The sequence below is a fragment of the Lolium perenne genome, chromosome 5, assembly GCF_019359855.2.
Source record: "Lolium perenne isolate Kyuss_39 chromosome 5, Kyuss_2.0, whole genome shotgun sequence".
Lineage (NCBI taxonomy): Eukaryota > Viridiplantae > Streptophyta > Magnoliopsida > Poales > Poaceae > Lolium > Lolium perenne.
Window position 1 is genome coordinate 129,563,923 of NC_067248.2, and position 20,684 is coordinate 129,584,606.

The 20,684-nt window shown below is 43.0% G+C and overlaps 3 protein-coding genes across 3 annotated transcripts; 2 read left to right on the forward strand and 1 right to left on the reverse strand.

Moving 5' to 3' along the window:
• The first annotated feature begins 2,181 nt into the window (after window positions 1-2,181).
• On the forward strand, window positions 2,182-6,705 carry LOC127321787 (L-galactono-1,4-lactone dehydrogenase 2, mitochondrial). Its single transcript, XM_051350757.2, has 6 exons — window positions 2,182-2,859; window positions 2,954-3,204; window positions 3,301-3,483; window positions 4,139-4,541; window positions 5,757-5,897; window positions 6,121-6,705. The coding sequence occupies exons 1-6, from the start codon at window positions 2,251-2,253 to the stop codon at window positions 6,289-6,291; spliced, it is 1,758 nt and encodes a 585-aa protein (XP_051206717.1). The 5' UTR covers window positions 2,182-2,250; the 3' UTR covers window positions 6,292-6,705.
• A 1,483-nt stretch (window positions 6,706-8,188) lies between these two features.
• LOC127321788 (DNA-directed RNA polymerases IV and V subunit 5B) lies at window positions 8,189-15,665 on the forward strand. The gene is made up of 4 exons (XM_051350758.2): window positions 8,189-8,570; window positions 9,399-9,575; window positions 10,345-10,458; window positions 15,262-15,665. The coding sequence occupies exons 1-4, from the start codon at window positions 8,307-8,309 to the stop codon at window positions 15,385-15,387; spliced, it is 681 nt and encodes a 226-aa protein (XP_051206718.1). The 5' UTR covers window positions 8,189-8,306; the 3' UTR covers window positions 15,388-15,665.
• Window positions 15,406-17,521, reverse strand: LOC127321789 (two-component response regulator ORR10). The gene is made up of 5 exons (XM_051350759.2): window positions 17,269-17,521; window positions 17,079-17,167; window positions 16,906-16,989; window positions 16,709-16,779; window positions 15,406-15,989 (listed from the first exon to the last, which is right to left on the reverse strand). The coding sequence occupies exons 1-5, from the start codon at window positions 17,372-17,374 to the stop codon at window positions 15,662-15,664; spliced, it is 678 nt and encodes a 225-aa protein (XP_051206719.1). The 5' UTR covers window positions 17,375-17,521; the 3' UTR covers window positions 15,406-15,661.
• Window positions 17,522-20,684: the final 3,163 nt, after the last annotated feature.

Sequence of the window (20,684 nt, forward strand, 5' to 3'; positions counted from 1 at the left end):
CCCTGTCAGAGTTCTCCACCACCACCGCCACCACGCCGTCGTGCTGCCGGGATTCCGAGGAGGATCTACTACTTCCGCTGCCCGCTGGAACGGGGAGAAGGACGTCGTCTTCACCAACACCGAACGTGTGACCGAGTACGGAGGTGGTGCCCGACTGTGGCACCGTCAAGATCTTCTACGCACTTTTGAAAGCGGCAAGTGATCATCTTCTGCAACAACGAGATCTAATCTCGTAGGCTTTGGAAATCTTCAAGGGTTAGTCTCGTGATCCCCTCGTTGCTACCATCTTCTAGATTGCATCTTGGCTTGGTTTTCGTTCTTGCAGTAGGAAATTTTTTGTTTTCTATGCTACGAATCCCATCATGAACTCAGGGATACATCATCGTCTCCGCGTGCCTCAGTTACTCCTTAACCTGAGCTCCTTTACTTATGCATTTTACTTTGTGATATCCATCGTGCTTGATATTCTATATCTTGCTATTGTTTCTTATCTTGTTTAATATAGGTTGTTGCTGCATATAGGAAAACCCTAATTTATATGCTTTGTGCTTGTCAAGTTAAACATTAGTTTTATTCTGCACTTGATCAAGCCTCCAACATAGAAGTTTTTGAAACCGCCTATTCAACCCCGTTTGGGCGGCATCCTTGGTCTTTCACCATCTATACAGCTGTCGTGGCCCCGCGTCTCCACCGCCTTGCCCACATGGAGGAGCTTATTGCCTTGCACCGGCCTCCCCCGCACTCCTCGAGCTTCGGTGGCTACACTCCTTGCCGGCTGGCCTCCCCACGTCAGCTTCCCCAGCACCCCTCTAGCTCTGGTTGAGGCGCATTCCGCATCGGCGTTGCCCTACCCCGCCCACCTTCTCTCCTGGACGCATGCTCGACCCAGCTCCACCACGTGACGGAAGAGCTTGTCGTTTTAAAGGGTGCCTTAATTTTAAGGATCGGTCCAGTTTACTGGATCTGAAATGAACCCTTTTTCATGCAAATCCAAAAAATAGCAAATGTTCACGGGGTTTACCAGTTAAGGGATTTGTTAGAGTTGCTCTTACTAGGGACAACGGCTTTTCACCGATACTGCGTATTATTTACTGCCTCTCCATGATCCAACATGTTATCATTTCTTTGGAAATAGATTGGTCCTATGTGGGTTGGGTTCTGTTGTGGGTGATATGAAATGGCTCACATCAGGTATCTCTACATGTTTCTTCATTTTGGTCGGAATGTGATCGGGGTAACTTTAAACCACTTTCAGGAGTTGTCGAAAAATTCCTTACCGTCTTATATTTCGGAATAGAGGGAGTACTAGCGAACCTTCAATTTTTAATATTTCTGTTGATGTTATCCAAGAGTGCATTCGGGTTGTACTATGTAAATATGTTTCATAATTAACGTAGTGGCGACATTCTCTCTCTCAAAAAAAAAAAAGCAGCGGATAATAAATCCATTTGCCCCAAAGCATGTATCTTAATCACTATCCAGCAAAATTACATGTATATAACATCTGTTGAAAGAAAGCTTCATGTCTAAAATTCTCAAGACAACTAAGACTGGCTACCGCAAGCCATCTCGCGCCCTTTTAGTTCACCAAATCATCATCTAGAAATACCAAGTTGACAAATTTGTCATCCTTCAAGTCTAACATTTCGAACATAGAACTAATCTTGTTGACTTTGGTGTACCCTTGCCACTCCAGCATCACCTTCTCCGCCGCTGGTGTGCCACCGCAGGTCAAGAGCCCAAAGAACCAAAACCCTAGCCCTACCTGTAAGTGAAAGAACCGAGTCAGAGAACAGAACATGTCCCACCTCTAGGAGCGTCCGAACCATAAGATGATCTTGAAATCTGGTGAAGTTAGGACTCACTGCAAAATCGATTGACAGGAGAACAAAACCCTAGGGGTACAGTGACATATCCATGACAAAAAAAAATCAGAATTGTTACACTACTATAGATAGGAGGGATTAGTTTTTTTTAGGGGAGCAGAATAATTGCTAGCTGGAGCACAATACATAAAGAAACTTTTACAACTTCGGCCTAGCTTTGAAGCAGGCCGGCCCGTTAGAAAAAAAAAAAATCTGGAGCTGCTTGCCGAACGCCCAGGCGAGCTCCTTCCTGGTCTGGAGCGGCAGAACTATCACACCGAAAACCCCCGTCCTCTGACCGAACGGGGAATTAAAACCCATCTCGATCTGGTGCGGTGGCCGCCCCCGTCGCCACTCTTTCCGGCCAAGCTCCCCACTCCCGACGATGCGGCACCTCCTCCTCTCCCGCCTCCTCCGCCGCGCCCCCTCCCCCTCCCACCCCCACCACCACCTCCAGCTCATCCGCGCCCTCTCCTCCCCCTCCTCCCCGCTCCCCTCCTCCGACGCCGACCTCCGCAAGTACGCCGGCTACGCGCTCCTCGTCCTCGGCTGCGGCGCCGCCACCTACTACTCCTTCCCCTTCCCGGCCGATGCTCTCCACAAGAAGGCCGTCCCCTTCAAGTACGCGCCGCTCCCCGACGACCTCCACACCGTCTCCAACTGGAGCGGCACGCACGAGGTCCACACCCGCGTCCTCCTCCAGCCCGACTCCATCCCGGCCCTCCAGGACGCGCTCTCCACCGCCCACAGGGAGCGCCGCAGGCTCCGGCCCGTCGGCTCCGGGCTCTCCCCCAACGGCCTCGGCCTCTCCCGGGCCGGCATGGTCAACCTCGCGCTCATGGACAAGGTGCTCCACGTCGACGCCAAGAAGAAGACCGTCACGGTGCAGGCGGGGATACGCGTCGCCGAGCTCGTCGATGCGCTCCGGGAGCATGGCCTCACCCTGCAGAACTTCGCCTCCATCCGGGAGCAGCAGGTCGGCGGCATCATCCAGGTATGACCTCTACTGACTGAGAGAATCAATTTCTTCTTTGTCCACGCGACGCAAGGAGCTGTGTCGGTGAACTTTTATTCTTGATTGCGTACAGGTTGGCGCCCATGGCACTGGCGCAGGATTGCCTCCAATTGATGAGCAGGTTATTAGCATGAAACTCGTTACTCCTGCCAGAGGGACATTGGAGTTATCGAGGGAGAAAGATCCCGACTTGTTTTATCTTGCCCGCTGTGGACTTGGTGGCCTAGGAGTCGTTGCAGAAGTTACTCTTCAGTGTGTAGAAAGGCACCAACTTGTTGAGCATACCTTTGTTTCTAATGCAGATGAGATCAAGAAAAACCACAAGTAATATTACACGCCGTCTCAGTTGATTAGCCTGTACAATTTTAGCATCCTTTACTGGAGGAATTTCTAACTTCCCTGCTTCCCTGCCTTTTTCAGGAAATGGCTGTCTGAAAACAAACATATCAAGTACTTGTGGATTCCATATACTGATACAGTTGTTGTTGTCCAATGTAATCCTCCTTCAAAAAGGAAAACTCCAAAGTTGACATCAAAATATGGAAAAGATGAAGCCCTTCAGCATGTTCGTGACCTTTATCGAGAGTCACTCAAGAAATATAGGTGCGAACACATGGCTAATGGTTTGCTACTATGAATTGCAACATTTCCATGGTTTTCTGTATGCAAACTGCATCGTAATCATTTCTAGGTTAACAGGAGAGCACATTTACACATGCACTTTTTCTATGTCACACTTGACCACTAACAAACTTCATTTGGATACTCTGCTCTTATGCAGATATTCTTTTGTACCCAAATGAATCAACTAAATGTTTCCTTAGATAGAAACTGAACTGATAGGAGCACGTGATTTTACTCTGGTGACCATTGTGTCTTTAGCTTGCTCCTACACGTTTATTTGTGAGTTTGACCTCTCCACCTTCCCTTGTCACTCTGGAGGCTAGTACAGAAAGGCATGGGGGTGCTGTCATATTTGTAGGAAGAGTTGGTACGTCATAATTTAGACAAGTGTTCGGTGGGACTTTTTGTGCCTGCTAGTGAAACATTCTGTTGTAACTTGAAACGATGCGTAATCTCAAATTGGAGGTGGGCCCAGCCAAGAAAAATAATAAGAAGATGTTGGACCACTTGTAGATCTACTCAAATGAACTAATTTGGAATTATTTTGCACTAAATTTTCTAGCTTTACTCAGCAATAGTGAAATTTTCTTTTGTTGTTGTTTCTAGCTTATGCCACTTTGTAGATGCTTTTCAGAACTGAAGCAGAAAGTAAAGACCCATTGATTGATCAACTATCATTTACTGAATTGAGAGATCAACTGCTTGCCCTTGATCCTCTGGATAAAGATCATGTGATCAGGATTAATAAAGCAGAAGCTGAATACTGGAAGAAATCTGAGGGATATCGCATGGGCTGGAGTGATGAAATACTAGGTTTTGATTGTGGTGGTCAGCAGTGGGTGTCTGAAACCTGCTTCCCTACTGGAACTCTAGCGAAACCAAGTATGAAGGATCTAGATTATATGGAGGAATTGCTACAGTTGATTGAGAAGGAAGATATACCTGCGCCTGCACCAATTGAGCAGCGTTGGACTGCCCGCAGCAGGAGTCCCATGAGCCCAGCATCAAGCTCCGAAGAAGATGAAATATTTTCATGGGTAACTTGTTCTTCTGTAACTTTGTGTTGTTGTTGTGTTAAAATCAACGTTATTAGTTCTGTCATCCACCTAAAGTTCTTTTGTATGCATACTAATTATTTTCTACTTGTCCTATAAATGGGAAGATATCTGGTTAAATGGGTAGAGAATCAGACATGTGAGTTACGAAATTCTATAGTTATACCAGACTCAGGGGAAACTTTTTAGATTGAACTCATTCAGATTTGCACGATGCCATCAAAGCAAATACTACTGAGTTTCTGAACAATGTGTCATATCCATTCCCTGAGATTTTTTTCCCTGTCCAATAAGATTTGTGTTTTATTTTAAGTTTTGTAGAGATATAGAACATGCCCTATTCTATATTTGGTACATCTCTTGGTTATTTTAGAACTTCAATAACAACAACAGCAACGCCAAGTCACCAAAGCTTTTCTCCCAAGCTAGTTGGGGTAGGCTAGATGTGAAACCCAACGGAAACATAAGAAAACCAAAACAAGGAGTCAGAAAAAAAAGAACAAGTAAACTAAGATTTTGATAATTAGAACTTCATACATGATTTTTGACGCATTTGCAGTTTATCCCAATTTTAGAGGACATGTTCTTGTATAACTCAGTTCAAAGTGGCGTTTGATAGTTCACAAGCTGATGAAGTACATTGCTACTCTCAACATTTTTATGTCAAGTGTACTTACAGCTAGCATCCATACCTACATAAATCAGTATTACTTGTAATCTATTGGTGACATATTCAGCAATAACGTCATGGGAAAAGCTTTGTTTCATGCTATTTTATTTGTGTTCGTTTCAGTTACGTCAGTCTGCTGTATTATTATCATTTTTACTAAAAAAAATAAATCGTTGCTTAAAATGAAGTACTTTTCAGTTTAGATGATGTGGCAAAATTCAAAACGCTTCCCATATTCTGGGATATGAATTACAATCAACCTGAAAGGAGTGCATTATAGAACACTGTCAGTTCATAAAACTTAACTGCTCTGGATCTCAAACTTCTGTGAATTATTTTTCAGAGGCTTTACCACGTTCTTGCAAGACTTGGTGCACTTCCGTAGGCACTTTAACCGCATTATTTTTATTCAGTTTTTAACAATGTAACAAGGTCTTGTGTGCAGTTTTTACCATATTGCAACTTTTAGTTAAGAGCATCCTTTGTTAATCCTCTTAAAAAAGTTACTGTGTGGTTATGCAATACAGGTTGGTATAATAATGTATTTACCAACATCGGACCCTCGCCAAAGGAAGGACATTACCGAGGAGTTCTTCAACTACAGAAGTCTGACACAAACTAGTCTCTGGGATGATTATTCTGCATATGAACACTGGGCCAAAATTGAGGTACCAACTTTTACTAGCACCAGCAAGATGTATGCACCTACCATTCGGTGTTTGTTAGTAGGCTTTGCTGCTGACATGGTGGAAGATTAGCATCATACTTGTTAATTTCAAGAGAATGATCTTTTCTCTTGCAGGCATAGCAGTGGCTCGCTCAACTATCTTGCATTATTTGTTAACAATATAGTCTACCTTTGAATTAATACTTACTGATTCCTCTCCGTAGGTTCCAAAGGACAAGGATGAACTTGCTGAACTGCAGGTTAGGTTGCGGAAGCGTTTCCCTGTTGACATATATAACAAGACACGCATGGAGCTGGACCCTAACAAGGTTCTCTCGAGTGTGAAGCTAGACAAGATGTTCCCAGGGACACGGACTGTCCAACATGCAAAGTAAAGGTGTTTTGACTAATGACATACCGAAGGCAAAACACTTTCCCTCCTGGAGAAATGTAATATGTAGCTTTTTTTTGCCCCATGGAGAAATGTACTCTTCCAAGTTCGATTATGTCGTTGATGCTTGATCAAAACTAGAAACTGCCATTCTGCTCCGTCGGTGGTTTACATGACTATGCACACTTGCTGCAGAGTTAATTTCTTTGTAGAACTTGCTCTGTTGGTAGAGAACTAGAGATAGACTTTTCGTGCCCATGGTGAAGCGCTTGTTGCCGGAGGCTTATTTCCTTGATTCAGGCTGATGAACCTGTGCTTCTTAAGATACTGTCATCCATTGTTGTACCAAGTGCAATGCTGATGAAAATTTGGCAGTTGAAATAAATTATGAAATGAAGAACAAATTGAATGGAGTGAAGGTTCAGTTGTAAACTTGTGATTGTGGAACCATACTGTGCACCGCTATTTTGTAAGCTGCCATGGATAGAAAAAATATCGAGATAGGAAGTGCACATTTGTTATGCAATTGTAGTGATCTCACACTTCACAAATACTGTAGCAATTATACTGTATCACTCCATCTACAAATAAGTGATAGTTTGAACTTCAAATTCAAACTCTTGAATCCAATACCATTTTCCATATTCAGTGATGTACTGAACATCCATTGTGAACATGGAAATCCTATGCATATTTTTTTTCTCTTGAAAGTAATCTACAATATTGTTATGGGGAGCTTTAAGCATACTATAGTAAAAAATAGCAGTCAACATTAAAGACAACATCAAATCATTTGTGAACTAAGTGGTTACAATCTCATCCCCTCTGAGCGCCTAAGCCGGATTAAGGATTCCCTATATTGAATTATGCTCATAGAATTCCATAAAATCCAACCCAATAGGATTTTGTGTAAGTTTTTTTTTTGGTGCAACAAATGCCTCAAGAATCACCCGTTAACTAGTGAAATTCTAAAAACTACGGAAAATACAAGGATAGGTGAGGTCGACTAGAGTTGGTATGTGCGGAAGCGGTAAAAAAAGACTTAGGGACTGAAATGTCCCTAAAGATTTGGCTCTTGATATGACCGCATGAAAAAGTTTGTCCTATCTACATGTTAAAGGGAACGAGGAGGAGGAGCGAGTGCTCCGCGCGACTTGACCGCGGAAACCTAGGTCATGAGATACCACGTATGAGTAAACATCCTTATACAAGATTTCTCCTTCATAATTGTCCATGCGGGGGCTACTATTGGCATGTGTCACACATCAAGGGTGGTCCCTCGCTACTACACTGGCATGTGACACACTCTCTCTCCCTCCTCTCTTCGTCTTCCTTGGACCACAAAATCAACGAGATGGCGACCAAGTTGGCGCCGTCGACATCGTGGTTGGGCACAATGGAGAAGAGCTCTAAACTTAGGGTCGCACGGGCGGAGTCGCTAGCGCCAAACTTAGGGTGTGGAAGGGTGCGGGTTTTCGGCGTTGGAGAAGAAAAGGGCGTTGAGTGGCTTAGAAGGACGAGTGAGGCGGCAATGTACCACTATAGGAGAAGCTCATGGCAAGAAGGGGCGGCAATGCGCCACAATAGCGCTACCGGTGGTGATTCTAGAAGCGGAGGTAGGGAATACATTGGTTATATCGCGGTGAAATTCTAGGGACGAAATGTGGAAGCGGCTCACAAGATCTGAAAGTTTACATTAATGGTGGTTATGAAAGTTATTAAGGATCGGGTAGACCGGGCCCTGTTCAACCCCAAATAAGGAATTCTATCCTTCCGAAATTGCTGGAGGGCTGTGGGATGGACGCGGGTGACCGCCAAATAGCCTTAATTCAAACAGAAAACGTACTTGTACAAAACATGTCTGGAGAGTTTATTAGGTTTTGAGCGAATTTGTTCGGTTCGCGTGCGAGTCTAAAAAACCCCGTGCGACCGCGTGGACGAGCACAGCCGCCCCCAGCTCGCCCAACGGTCCGCTCCTCCCCTGCCACCGCCGCCGTTGCCGCCGCCGCCGCCCTCGGAATGGACCCCGGGTTCGACGACGTCCCCGAGGTCGTCGACTGGATGTCGTCGATGGTCGACCGCGGGGGCCGCCGGAACCAAGAGAGCACCCGCCTGTTCCTGGCGCGGCGCACGGCGCTGGAGATGCTGCGCGACCGCGGCTACAGCGTGCCGGAGTCGGAGCTCGCCCGTACGCTCCCGGAGTTCCGCGCGTGGTGGGAAAAAGATCCCGATTTCGACCGCCTCGCCTTCGCCACCGCCCGTGCCTCGGACCACTCCGACAAGGTGATTTTACTGCTCCTTTCTCGGCAAATTATGATTCCTCTAACTATGCTTCCGCGACCATCGTGAATAATGGTTGGGGACAATCCGACAATAGAGCTTTACTCCTTGGCGTGCTAGAGTCCAATTGCGCTGGAATGGAGGAACCATTGTGATTTTGAGAAAGAGGGAAAAGGAGACGATGTCGCTCTTTTGATAGCCTTTCTCCACTGACTTGTACCAGGTGGATATTAATTTTAGTAGGTGTCCAGTGGTAGTTTTGCAGAACTACGTTCTTGTGGTTTCAGCTATTATTAGTGTTAGCACAATTCCGCAAACAGATGGCTCAATTTAGTATATATGTACTCAAGTTCAATGCTTACATAACATAAGGATGCGCTAATTAGTATGTAAGCAACAACTCTGCGATGACCCCACACCCCTTCGCTTTCGCTCCCCCACCCTTGGGATCAGCCACTGTGCGCCCCCTTTCACTTCCTGCTCCGACCCTGGCCGTGGCCTCGCCGGCACCGGAGCAGAGAAAAATAGCACCACCGTCGCTGACAGCAGACAGAGAACAGAAAAAATATCGGTTTTCAGTTTGGTATTTTACAATTTTTATCTAAATAAAAAGACATGCGTTCTCCAGCTTTCGACCTCGAGGGAGTCAACTTTCGACTCTCACAAAAAAATTCAACCGAATGAATGACAGTAATAAATTAGGGTTTTTGATGTTATAGCAACTGCTTTTGTCTGTCTACACATGTTTTATTGCTTAGCGTTTCTAAATTTTCACTTCTTATAAGAGAGTAACATAGGATTACACTTTAACTATGTTAACTCTTATCTCAGGTGCAAATTCGATTCTGCTCACAGGAGCCTGTCAGAATTGCAACTATCCAGGAGATATATGACCAGATCGAAGGAGAGAACTTGTCTAGACTTATTCTGATATCGAAAGGAAAAATAATGCCTAGAGCTAAAGAGTCTATGAAGGAGAAATTCACATTTAAAGTAGATAGTTTTCTGGTAAGTTTTGTATAGTTGTTGATGGCTTATTTTGGAATTGAAACTATGTACATTAACTATGCGTGTTTTAAGAATAACAACATGCCATTAAGAGCAATTTCTATGCACATTTTTGTGAATTTGGTACTGGATATAATCGTACTCCCTCTGTTCCAAATTAATTGAAGTGCTAGGTTTGTCCTGAGTCAACTTCTCTAAGTTTAACTGAGTTTCTAGAGAAATGTGCTAATAGCTACAACCTCAGATCTACACATTACGGACATATATTTTATGATGAATCTAATGAAACTAAATTGGAGGGAGTATAATGTACTCCCTCCAGTCGGATTAAATTGACGCGAGTGGTGCAGAGGGATTAGGTTATGTACGTACGTTCTCGCGGCGATGAAACACAAACAGAGGAAGTAGTACTATACTTCATTAAAAAGGACGTACCCAGTGCTAAGAGCTCCCGCACTGTGCGGGGTCTGGGGAAGGTGTTAGTGGCAAGCCTTACCCTCACGAAGTGCAATGTGAGGAGACCGCGACTCGAACCTGGGACCTCTCGGTCACAGGCGGTGAGGCTCTACCGCTGCACCAGGCCCGCCCTTCTAGTACTATACTTCATTGGTTAGACGAAATTCAGTGTACATGTTTCCGCAAGTTATGCTCTCAACCTACAATCCTTATATTCCATGCATGTACAGTTGATGCTGTATTATTTTATATCATGTTTATATTTTACACATTACTTGTTTAAACTTCAACTGATGTGCTTTTCCAACCAAAGGTCAGAGAACTACTGGTTAACATTACTAAGCATGTCCTAAAGCCCAAGCATGAAGTGTTGTCTGCAGAAGAAAAGGCCAATCTCCTGAAGAAGTACAAGGTGGAGGATTCACAGGTATGTCTATCTCTAATTTATTACTGATTACTAGAACGAATTATGTGATAGTACTCTCAGAAGTATGTTTATTTCTCTAATTTATTACTGATTACTAGGAAGAATTATGTGACAGTACTTTGAGTAATATGTTTATTCTAAATTATTGGAACCATCCAGGCAGTTTCCTTTTGGGGAGTCAGAGCAGATTAATTTTTTATTTGTAGTTAAATTACAGACAACCATTGTTAAGACGAGACACAGTTAAAATATGTTTTAATTGAATGAAATATTTGGCTCTAGCTCTATGCTTAAATGTTTTTTTTTAGCTTTTTTAGAACATGCAGTTTCTAGTTTTTGTTTTCTAGAATCTTTAGCCAACAGGAACAGTTACCAGGTGAAACCAATATCTGTTGTGAAGAAATAGTATCTAACTGGGCAAACAAAGGTGGATAAAAACTTAAGTCTGCAGGCACAATCTAGGGATCATATACATGTCAGATATGGTTGCTCTCTTCACAGATGGGTAATGCAAAAAAATAAATGTTGTAGCGATATTGAGTTTGTGACTTGGTCTTTGGAATTGTTTAGATGGTTCGACTTTATCTTTCACTATTCTAGTAAATAGCATCTCGAAAAAAGAACTCAAAATACCAACATCATGTGATTACAGATACTTTGATGAAGTAGCTGTGCATATGTTCTATTCTACCAGTAGGATACCCTCTTATTTACTTGTTTTCTTGCTTCTTCATATTCTTATTTGATTTATGGTTTATCTGTATTACAAATATAGTGGAAAGGTTGATGAATATTATTTGCTGGAACTCACACTACTTCCGATCAGCTACTTTCTGTGTGGAAAGTTGGTGATTTTCCACCAAAGAATGGTGACCAAGGATTTGCCGCTTTTAAAGTTACACACTTGCATTGATTATTTTCCACCAGAACGAAATGGATAAAATTTACACCTTCTCTATGTTATTGTACCTTCCTTTTATCTTTCGCTTGAAATCATAACTACAGTTATTCTGGTTGTCTCACCTCCTACCATTGCTTCTTCCCTACCTCCACTTTCCCTAAAGGCACCTCCCCTCATCTTGTCTGGTTTCCGCGCTTGAATACCAAGAAGGGATCCATTCTATTAAATACCCACCCAAAATCTCAAAATCTTCATTGGGTTTTTCTCCTCCATACCCAATCCTCACCTCCACTCCCCTGTTGCTACACGGTCCTGCCGCTGTCACAGAAGACGACTGCGTGTCGGCAGCGGTTTCCTTGTCCACAGACATGGCGATCTTCATATATATTGGAACCCCAAGGTGCCAAACAGCTGCCCCTGCCAGGCCTTTTTATGTTAGCAATCTATCCACACTCCCTGCCATATCCTCTTGTGACCCCCAAGGTGAGAAATAAACTTCACTAACTATGGAGCAAATGCTTTCAGATTCTGGAATATTTCCCTTGACCTCAACTTCATTAGGGACTCCTTCTGATGTTCCAATATGCCATGACTTGCCTGGCAAGCAGTACAATTTCACCAACTACGAATCAACAACAATCTCGTAACTCTGTCACCCCCACTCTCACCTCACCCATGGTGGCACTGCCACATCTACCCGACCTGGTCCTTCGCGCCCTATGCCACAGTGATCAATGTGCCCTACTATACAGTAGGTGGTATAGGCTGTTCAGTGATCAAGGTGTCGTACACTCGTACTATGCAGCAGGCAGCAGTGCTGTCGTGATCAACGTCCGTACTATATGTTAGGTGGCAGGGCTGTCCAACGCTGGTTTTGCCAGCCAGTTAACCCTTCAATTGAAGATGCAAGGAGTGGTAAGAAGAGAAGGTTCATGAGTTACGAGATTTTGAGATTTGGAAAAAAAGGGTTTGAACCGGCCTAGCGGGCACTTGATGTAAGCTGGCTTTAAGAATGAAGGGCAGGGTTAGAGGAGAGGAGGGGTAGGTCCATTGGATTGGAAGAAGGGTTGAAACATGCAAATGGTAGAAAATCTCATAGTTTCCGTAGTGGTGAATCGTCAATTGCAAACTGGCAAGCGGCAAATCATCAATCACCACCGGTTTCCCATTTTTTGGGTGGTCAAGTGTTTCATGCTAGAACAGTGATTTTGTTTTTTTATCGTTCTGACATTGCAAGTCATTGTGGTACGTGAACCATGTAACAATTATTTGTTACATCATGCTGAATGTCATTGTTTTCTCAACAAAATGGCCTGGTCTAGCTGTTGTCTGTTGGTCTGCATGCTAGTTGCTAGTTAACACTTAACACCATGATGCTGTACTTGATTGTGTTTGCAACATAAATGTGGCCCTAAAAGTGACAATAATCTCCCATTTTTCTTGGATGTGATGATGGAAACTATTGCATGCTACCGTCATGAGCACTTCCATCAAGAAAAGGAGTATTCATGATAACTTTATGTATGCACGGAATCTTGCAAGGAAATTTCACCGACCAAGATACCTTGCCTCCTTTTCAAGCTTGACATCAAAAAGGCATTTGGTTCGGTTCGCTGGGACTATCTCATGCAGCTTCTTCATCACTATGGCTTTCCGGCAAGATTTTGTGATAGGATTTAGGCTCTAGTCTCCACTTCATCCTCTAGAGTGCTCCTAAACGGTGTGCCTTGTGGCTATTAAGCATGGACATGGGCTTCGGCAAGGAGATCACCTATGGCCTCTTCTTTTTGTTTTGGCAATTGATCCAATCAACTTCATCCTCCAAAATGCTACCGAATAAAGACATCTCCACCAACTACACAGAAGAGTTCCCACGACTTGCACCTCCATTTATGACGACGATGCAGCGGTATTTGTTGCGCCAATCAAAGAGGACATCCAATTCCTTGCGGCCACCCTTGCTTCCTTCGGGAGGTCATGGGCTTAAGTACCAATTTCCAAAAGAGTCAAGTTGCACCAACTAGATGTGATAACCTTGACCTTGATGATATCCTTCAATCCTTCCAGGCTACAAGATCGACCTTCTCCATGCGCTATTTGGGTCTCCCACTTTCCATTTACTGCCTCCAAAGAATTGACTTCCAACCCCTCGAGGAGAAGATAGCCGACAAGATTGGATCCGGCAATCGAAAAAAAACGTTACCATGGCCAGGAGTAGAGTTTTGGTTTGGGCTGTCCTTACTTCACAAGCGATGTACAACATCACCTCTGTTGACATTCCAAAAGAAGTCCTAAAAAAGATAAACACCATTCTTCGTGCATATTTGTAGTCCGGATGTGATAAAGTTGGAGGCAAGTGCAAGGTCAATTAGAATTTGGTTTGTAGACCAACCAAGCTTAGGGTAATTGGGATCTTGCATCTTGGAAAATTTGTGACCGCTCCGCTCTTCGACTTCGATGGCTTTGGTTAGAATGGACCGACGAATCTAAAGCTTGGATTGGTCTTGGCAACCCATGTAATGATGATGATAGAGAGATTTTTTATGCGGCAACCATTATCACCATTGGTGATGGAGAAAAGGAAAATTTTTGGTCATCTTCCTTGGCTCTCCGGATTGCGACCTATAGACATTGCTCCAAGATTTTCAAGATTTCCAAAAAGAAGAAGCAAACGGTTAAGAAAGTTCTTGAGAACAACTTTTGGGTCTCTCAAATTAATTTGAGACAAGGTTTGGAAGCGGAGCACATACAACAAGTTGTCACCCTTTGGGAATTAGCCTCCAATGTCAAACTCTCCATTGGAATCAAAGACTATCTCTCGGAATTTTACCAATGATGGCTTCTACTCATCTTCCTTGGCCTACAAGCTGCAATTTGAAGGAACCATCCTCTCTACTATGGAGGCCACAATTTGGAAGATTTGTGCACCGCCAAAGTGCAAGTTGTTTGCTTGGTTGGTCTTACAAAATAGAGTGGGCAGCGGATAGATTGACCCGTAGAGGATGGCCAAATAGTTGCAGTTGACCCCTTCGCAATCAAGTTCAAAAATCGGTGTCTCATCTTTTGTTCAAGTGCCGCTTCACCATTCGCATTTGGAATGCCATCCTACCTTTGATTGGGCGTCAAGATATTGAATAGTCTCTTTGGGCAAATGAATTTACCGTGCAAGATTGGTGGACCTTGGATTGGTTGTCAAGATATTGACTAGTCTCTTTGGGCAAATGAAGTCACCGTGCTAGATTGGTGGATGAAGACTGCCATGGGACAAGGAAATTCTCGCAAAGTCATGGCTTCAAATGCTCATGCTTGTATCTTGGGAAGTTTGGAAGGAGAGAAATGTAAAGATCTTTCACAATCACATCTCGCCCCCATAATTATCACAAAGATCAAAGATATGAGGCTTGCATGTGGAGCATCGCTGGTGCCAAGCTTTTGGGTAATGTAATCTCAGGAGAGTAGGACTATTTGGAAAGTCCTAGGAATTTGTTCTAAAAACTTCTTATTAAATGATAATGGCAATTTTTTTTTGCCTTGTTAAAAAAAACTTTTTTGTGTGTGCTTGCCATGTTCGTTTGTCTTTATATGGTTTTATTTAAGCCAGGACTTGATGTGTCGATCAATTTACGACATTTAGTATTGCCACATTTAACTGATTGTGCTGGGGTCCATAATTGAATTGAAGATATGCCTATGATATATCTTGTAGTCATTGTGGGCCATAAGTCATTTTCCATTTCTCCTTTTATCTGGCTGGTGCAGTATTAATATGCCTGAAATGGAAAACTACATTTGTGATTAGCCTCTTCTTCCGTGGAACTTAAATTTCTTTGATATCCGCATCGAGTTGTTATTATATAGTAATTTTATGACAGTTTGCTGAAAATGGTGCTTTTATCTTTCAGCTCCCTCGCATGGACGCGACTGATGCTGTTGCTCGCTACTATGGCCTTGACAAGGGAACTGTACTTAAAGTTACATATGATGGTGAGATTACAGGAAATCATGTGACATACCGATGTATTTTCTGAGGGCTGCATGTGTCTCCATGGATGAAAACTGTAGCCAGCTGTTTATAAAATCGTGGTCTTACTATGTTGTCCGGTGTTCAGTGGCTCGTTACCACAAGGAGGTGTTCGGAGGTGTTACATAGAAGAATGGTCTACTGGAACTGAAGCAGTCTCCGTTTACGGATTCCATTCTGTTTTGCAAACTAGAGCTAGCATAGGTGTTACAAATCAGATGTCAAAACCCCGAGTGGACTCAAGAACCAAGAAAGAAAACTGTCAAATAATCTTTGTGCTGCTAACTGTGCCTTGGTCTGCTTGTCTTGGGTGAAATTTCGTCTTTGCCTGCCTCCGCCTTTCTCTTGCGGGCGCTGCTGCTATCTCCGCTGCTGTCGTCTGTGGTGTCGCTGCTGTTATTTGTGGGGTTACTGATGGTATCGGTGCCGCTGCTGTTGTTTGTGGGGTTACTGCTGGTGTTGCTATCGCTGTTGCTTAGGAGGTCGTCTTCTTCCTCCTGGTGGTAGTGCTCCTTGCACCTGCTCTTCATTATGTGGGGCTTCAGCTTGCTCATGTCTGATAGCCGTACTGGTTTCAGGAAAAACTCGTTTGCCCCTTCCTCCAGGCACCTGATTCAGAATATCAATAAATGTATCAGAGTCCATTCTAAGGTCATATATTCTTGTAGCATGATTCAGGAAACAGAAATTATTCTAAGAATTTCTCTACAGTTTTTTTTTTTTTTTTTTTTTTTTTTTTTTTTTTTTGCATTTCCAAATCTTTGGATACCAGCCTTTTGGAAATAGACACGGAGGACAGGACAGAGACAACTGATGCTGGCGATTTGCCTTCAAGTACAATCCATTTTATATAGGCACGATCAACTTGAAAGATCGACAGGATTGATCTCCGTATCATTACATATCTTTATTATTTATTTTCGCAATAAAGTATTTCGATATAGAATATTGGGACGACGTGATCTGGGACTGTGGCGGTGGTAGGACTTTGTTCCTTTATTACATGGCATGTGACGCCAAATCAGTAAAGGATTCTCACAGATCTTGGTGTTTAATTTAGTCCTAAGCATATTGGCTCATAATATATTTAGGTAGAACTACCTGAAATTTCTCTAGTTGTTGAAATAAGACGACATAACCAGGAGTCAAAGTTTATTCTTAGAAAACGTAATTCGCTGATTTTAGATACGGGAAGTTCAAATACAGTTCATATGTTCACTCAGTTTTTATGCAAACCGGCATTTAATTGTGCATCAAAATATCAGTGCTGTTTTAGGTATGACCTGAACAAGAATAATTTTTATTTTAAGTCCATAAAAGGTGCTCACCTATTGATTCTGGAAGGTATGTTCTCAGATGACATGATCACAACCGGGATGTCTCTGAGAGATGACGATTCCTGCTTGAACAAACCAGAGAGACACCATCAAGCACTGTAGGATCCATGCTTCAGCATATTAAATCAACTAACTGTGACACCTATAAGATTTCCTAGAAAGAGAGAGAAAAAGGAGATGGTGATTACCTTGATCTTCTTGAGAAGGTCGTATCCTGTCATACCAGGCATACAGTAGTCGGTGATGATCAGGTTCACGTTCACCTCGACATCCTGCTTAAGGAGCAAAACCAAAAATCAATCAGAAACCATTCCCCGGAACAAGAATACTACCGTGATGAACATGTAAAACCATTTCTTACCAGGTGGTCTGCATGGACAGAAATTGAGGCGTCTTCACCATGGAGCCCCAAGAACTCCAGAGCCTTGGTCCCAGAATCAACAGTGGTAACTGAAGAAAACAATTGGCAACAAAATTCTGCATCAGATGCCATAGCAGGAAAATAACTGAGGCTCGAAATAAAACCAAGAGGAGCATGATATGATTGATACCTTGGAAAGAAGATGTCTTGAGGAGTCTTTCAATGAGCTTCCTGTCAGGGAGGCTGTCATCCACAGCCAGGACATGGAACTGAGCCTCTGCAATTGCCACCGCCATTGTAGAAGAAAAGTTGCGTTTTTTTTTGTGTGTGTGTGATGAAGGAGGAGGTGGATGCTATGAGGAGAAAGCAAGACTGGTAGAGGAAAGACAGGTGGTGTGCGTGCTTGGCATGAGAGAGGCTTTCTTCCTTTGCTTTTCTAGGGTGTGTGGGTGGGGTTGAGTTTATATATACATCCAAGCACATGAAAAAAGGATTCCAGGGAAGATATGTGGGAAAAAGTGGGTGGAGAAAACAAGTGTAATGACCAAAGGAAATCCCACCTCATGGAAAGCAAGATCCTCGGCAGATTTCCGCCAAATCTTGCCATGAATTGACTCCACAATAGAATAGACGCAGCAACATCAGCCACAGGGCCTATGGTCCACCATTTTCTTTTGTTCCCTCTCTTTTCCCCGTCTATCTGCGTCTGCCTTTAATTTTTCGTTTCTTGGGTTGTCCTCTTGCTTGGCTGACCTGAAAAGAAAGATTTGGGTCATTTCTGGCGATTTGGTGGAGAAAAAAAAAAAGAGAAAGGAAATCATGTACAGGTGTGACCTTCCGGTTTGATGTGCATCACCATCTATCTAGTCTGCTGCTACATCACTAGTTGCTTGCTACCCAGCACGTCCTGTCTACAAACTTGTTACCATCTACTCTCTCTATACAAAAATTTACTAATGTATATTAGTCTTGTCCTAAGTTAAACTTTATAAAGCTTGGCTAAGTTAACTGAAAAATCTAAAGTTTGACTAAGTTTACCGGAAAAAACATATCAATATCTACGATACCAAATAAGTATAATATAGAAATATTTCATGGTGGATCTAATAGTACTGATGTAATATTATAAATGTTCATAGTTTTTCTATAATATTGGTCAAAATCTACAAAGTTTGACTTAAAAAAATGAATATACATTACATTTTCTTACATAGAGGGAGTATGTACGTAGTAGCAGAACTAGGTCTGGTTTTGATTTTTCAAATATGTTATTTGCAACTTTACCGCATGCAAGTCATCTTAACTAACGAACGCACTGGTCCCTTGCAACTTTACTTCTAATTTTCTCCGTTTACCCTACATTTTGGATTTAGTCGAAAAACTTTACAAAGTTTGATCTAATATAAAAGAAAAGTATATGCATTTATAATACTCCCTCCATATACATAGATTTAAGAAGAACTTTAACCATTAATTTGGTCAACAAGATATGGAATATTTACCACAAAAGTTATACCGTTGGAAACTTCTTTTGCATACGAATCCAATGGTATAATTTTTTAGGCATATAATTTTCTTGAAACACGTAATGGGCCTATAAACTGGTATGGAGGGAGTAGCAAATCCATGTGATACGGAAATAATCTTTACGTCAATTCTAATAATACAAATGCTAGTGATTTTTTACAAGGTCAAACTTTACAGTGTTTGCTTTGACTAAACCTAGAATATAGGGAAAATGAAAACCGATGGAATAATAAGGTTGCACTCTACACATGCGCCCCGGACACAAGTCAAAATATCCACTTACCTGCTAAACGAAATCAGCATATCGGCCAGAGCTAGGCGTCGCCTTATTAGCATAGTAAATAAAATAACAGCTACAGTACACAACAGCAATGTCTTCTCTACAGCACCGGCACACCAACTTCCTTATCCTCCCGATTCGACGATCCATCCGCGGTCGCCTCACCAAATCCCAAACACAATCACAGCCCACGCGAAGATCGATCAGAACGAGTCTTGAGCAATATATATAGGAGCGTCTTTGGTATCTGCACCCATTTTAGGTTTTCCTAGAGACCTTCAAAATAAGCTCTGAGCTATATTCTGCACTTCGTTTATTAGCGTGGGTTATATCGGTGCCGTTTGTTTGGTTGCTTGCGTGTGATGCTTTAGTTTCACCTCTTGTTTACATGGTAACATTATCTCTCACCCATTACAACAATTATCATGGTACCGTTCACGGAGCTAGACACAACCACAACGACGCATGGAAATACCACCTCATCGTCGCTGCCAACGATGGCTACCACCATGAGTTACCACCTCCCACCTTCGTACACGAAGCCTGGCAGCCTACCACGATAGCGCGCAAAAATACCACCTTGCCGCCACCACCATGGATTGCCATATCTCACCTACCATCGCCACATCACCATCCACGAAGCCGGGCACAAAGCCTACCATGACGACGTGCAAAAAATATCACCATGGTGCCGACAAGAACGGTGGCCACGACAGTTATCACCATGGATTACCACCATTAGAACGACCAACACAGTGATAAAACAGTGGCCGATGAACAAGATGATCAAGAAGGCAAGTGAGACGGTACACCCAAATGAATTTCCACATGTGCACACGTTGCAATATACTAGCGAGTTGATTAGTCCGTGTCCACTGAAACGAAAACTTACAATATAAGAGTTGTGCATAATGGTGAGGTAAAACTACACCTCAAAGGAAAATTGAAACAACCGGTCATGTGAGAAGATGTTGACGAAACTCTCTCAAAAAAGCTCTAAACATGGGAATTAGATTTGTGCCTAAGGAAACTCGAAACAGATTGTCGAAATGGACTCATATCATAGACATAGACGTGCATCTTTTCCATGCACATCTTATGTTGGATCGAAACATGATTGTGTTGATTGGAAAGAGAGTGTGTGAAGGAGTTTAAGGTAGAGCGAGCGGAAGCAAATCACATGCAAAAGCGTGTATCGATGGAGCACACAAGTGTTGGTAGCCAGCCTGACTTCACAAGAACCGCCGACTCGGGCATACCTACGTGGCCTGGCCCAAGGGTAATTTAAGGCCCTTGCTGGACACAACTTGAATGGAGTTCAGCCAACCAAACAGACCATTTTCTTCTCCCTAAAGGGCCAAACACGCCCTGAACGATATGTTTTATTTTTGACCCGTACCGACGTCACATTATTTAAGAAGAACACACGGCCATATTTCTAAAATTTGAGAAAATATATTATTTACAAAATATATCATCCTATCGACATGTACCATCCGCTTTGTTTTTGCATTTGTTAAGATCCATGCTCGCATTGAAAAGTATGAAGATCTGATTCGTATGTGATCCATCGATTGCATACCGATCTCTTCCTCGGAAATTCTACCTTCTGTCTCTTCTTGAGGGATTCTATCGGAATGGTGGTTCTAGCTGTTGAGAGCAAATCGGATTGTATCGGGTTATTTACGCATATGTTCATCGTGTTCATCCCCTCGCGTCATTGGTTAATTCGCGAGATCGTCGGGTAACCCACGAAACCTTGGACCGCATATCCATTTCCAACCCTCCGTTTCTTGCAG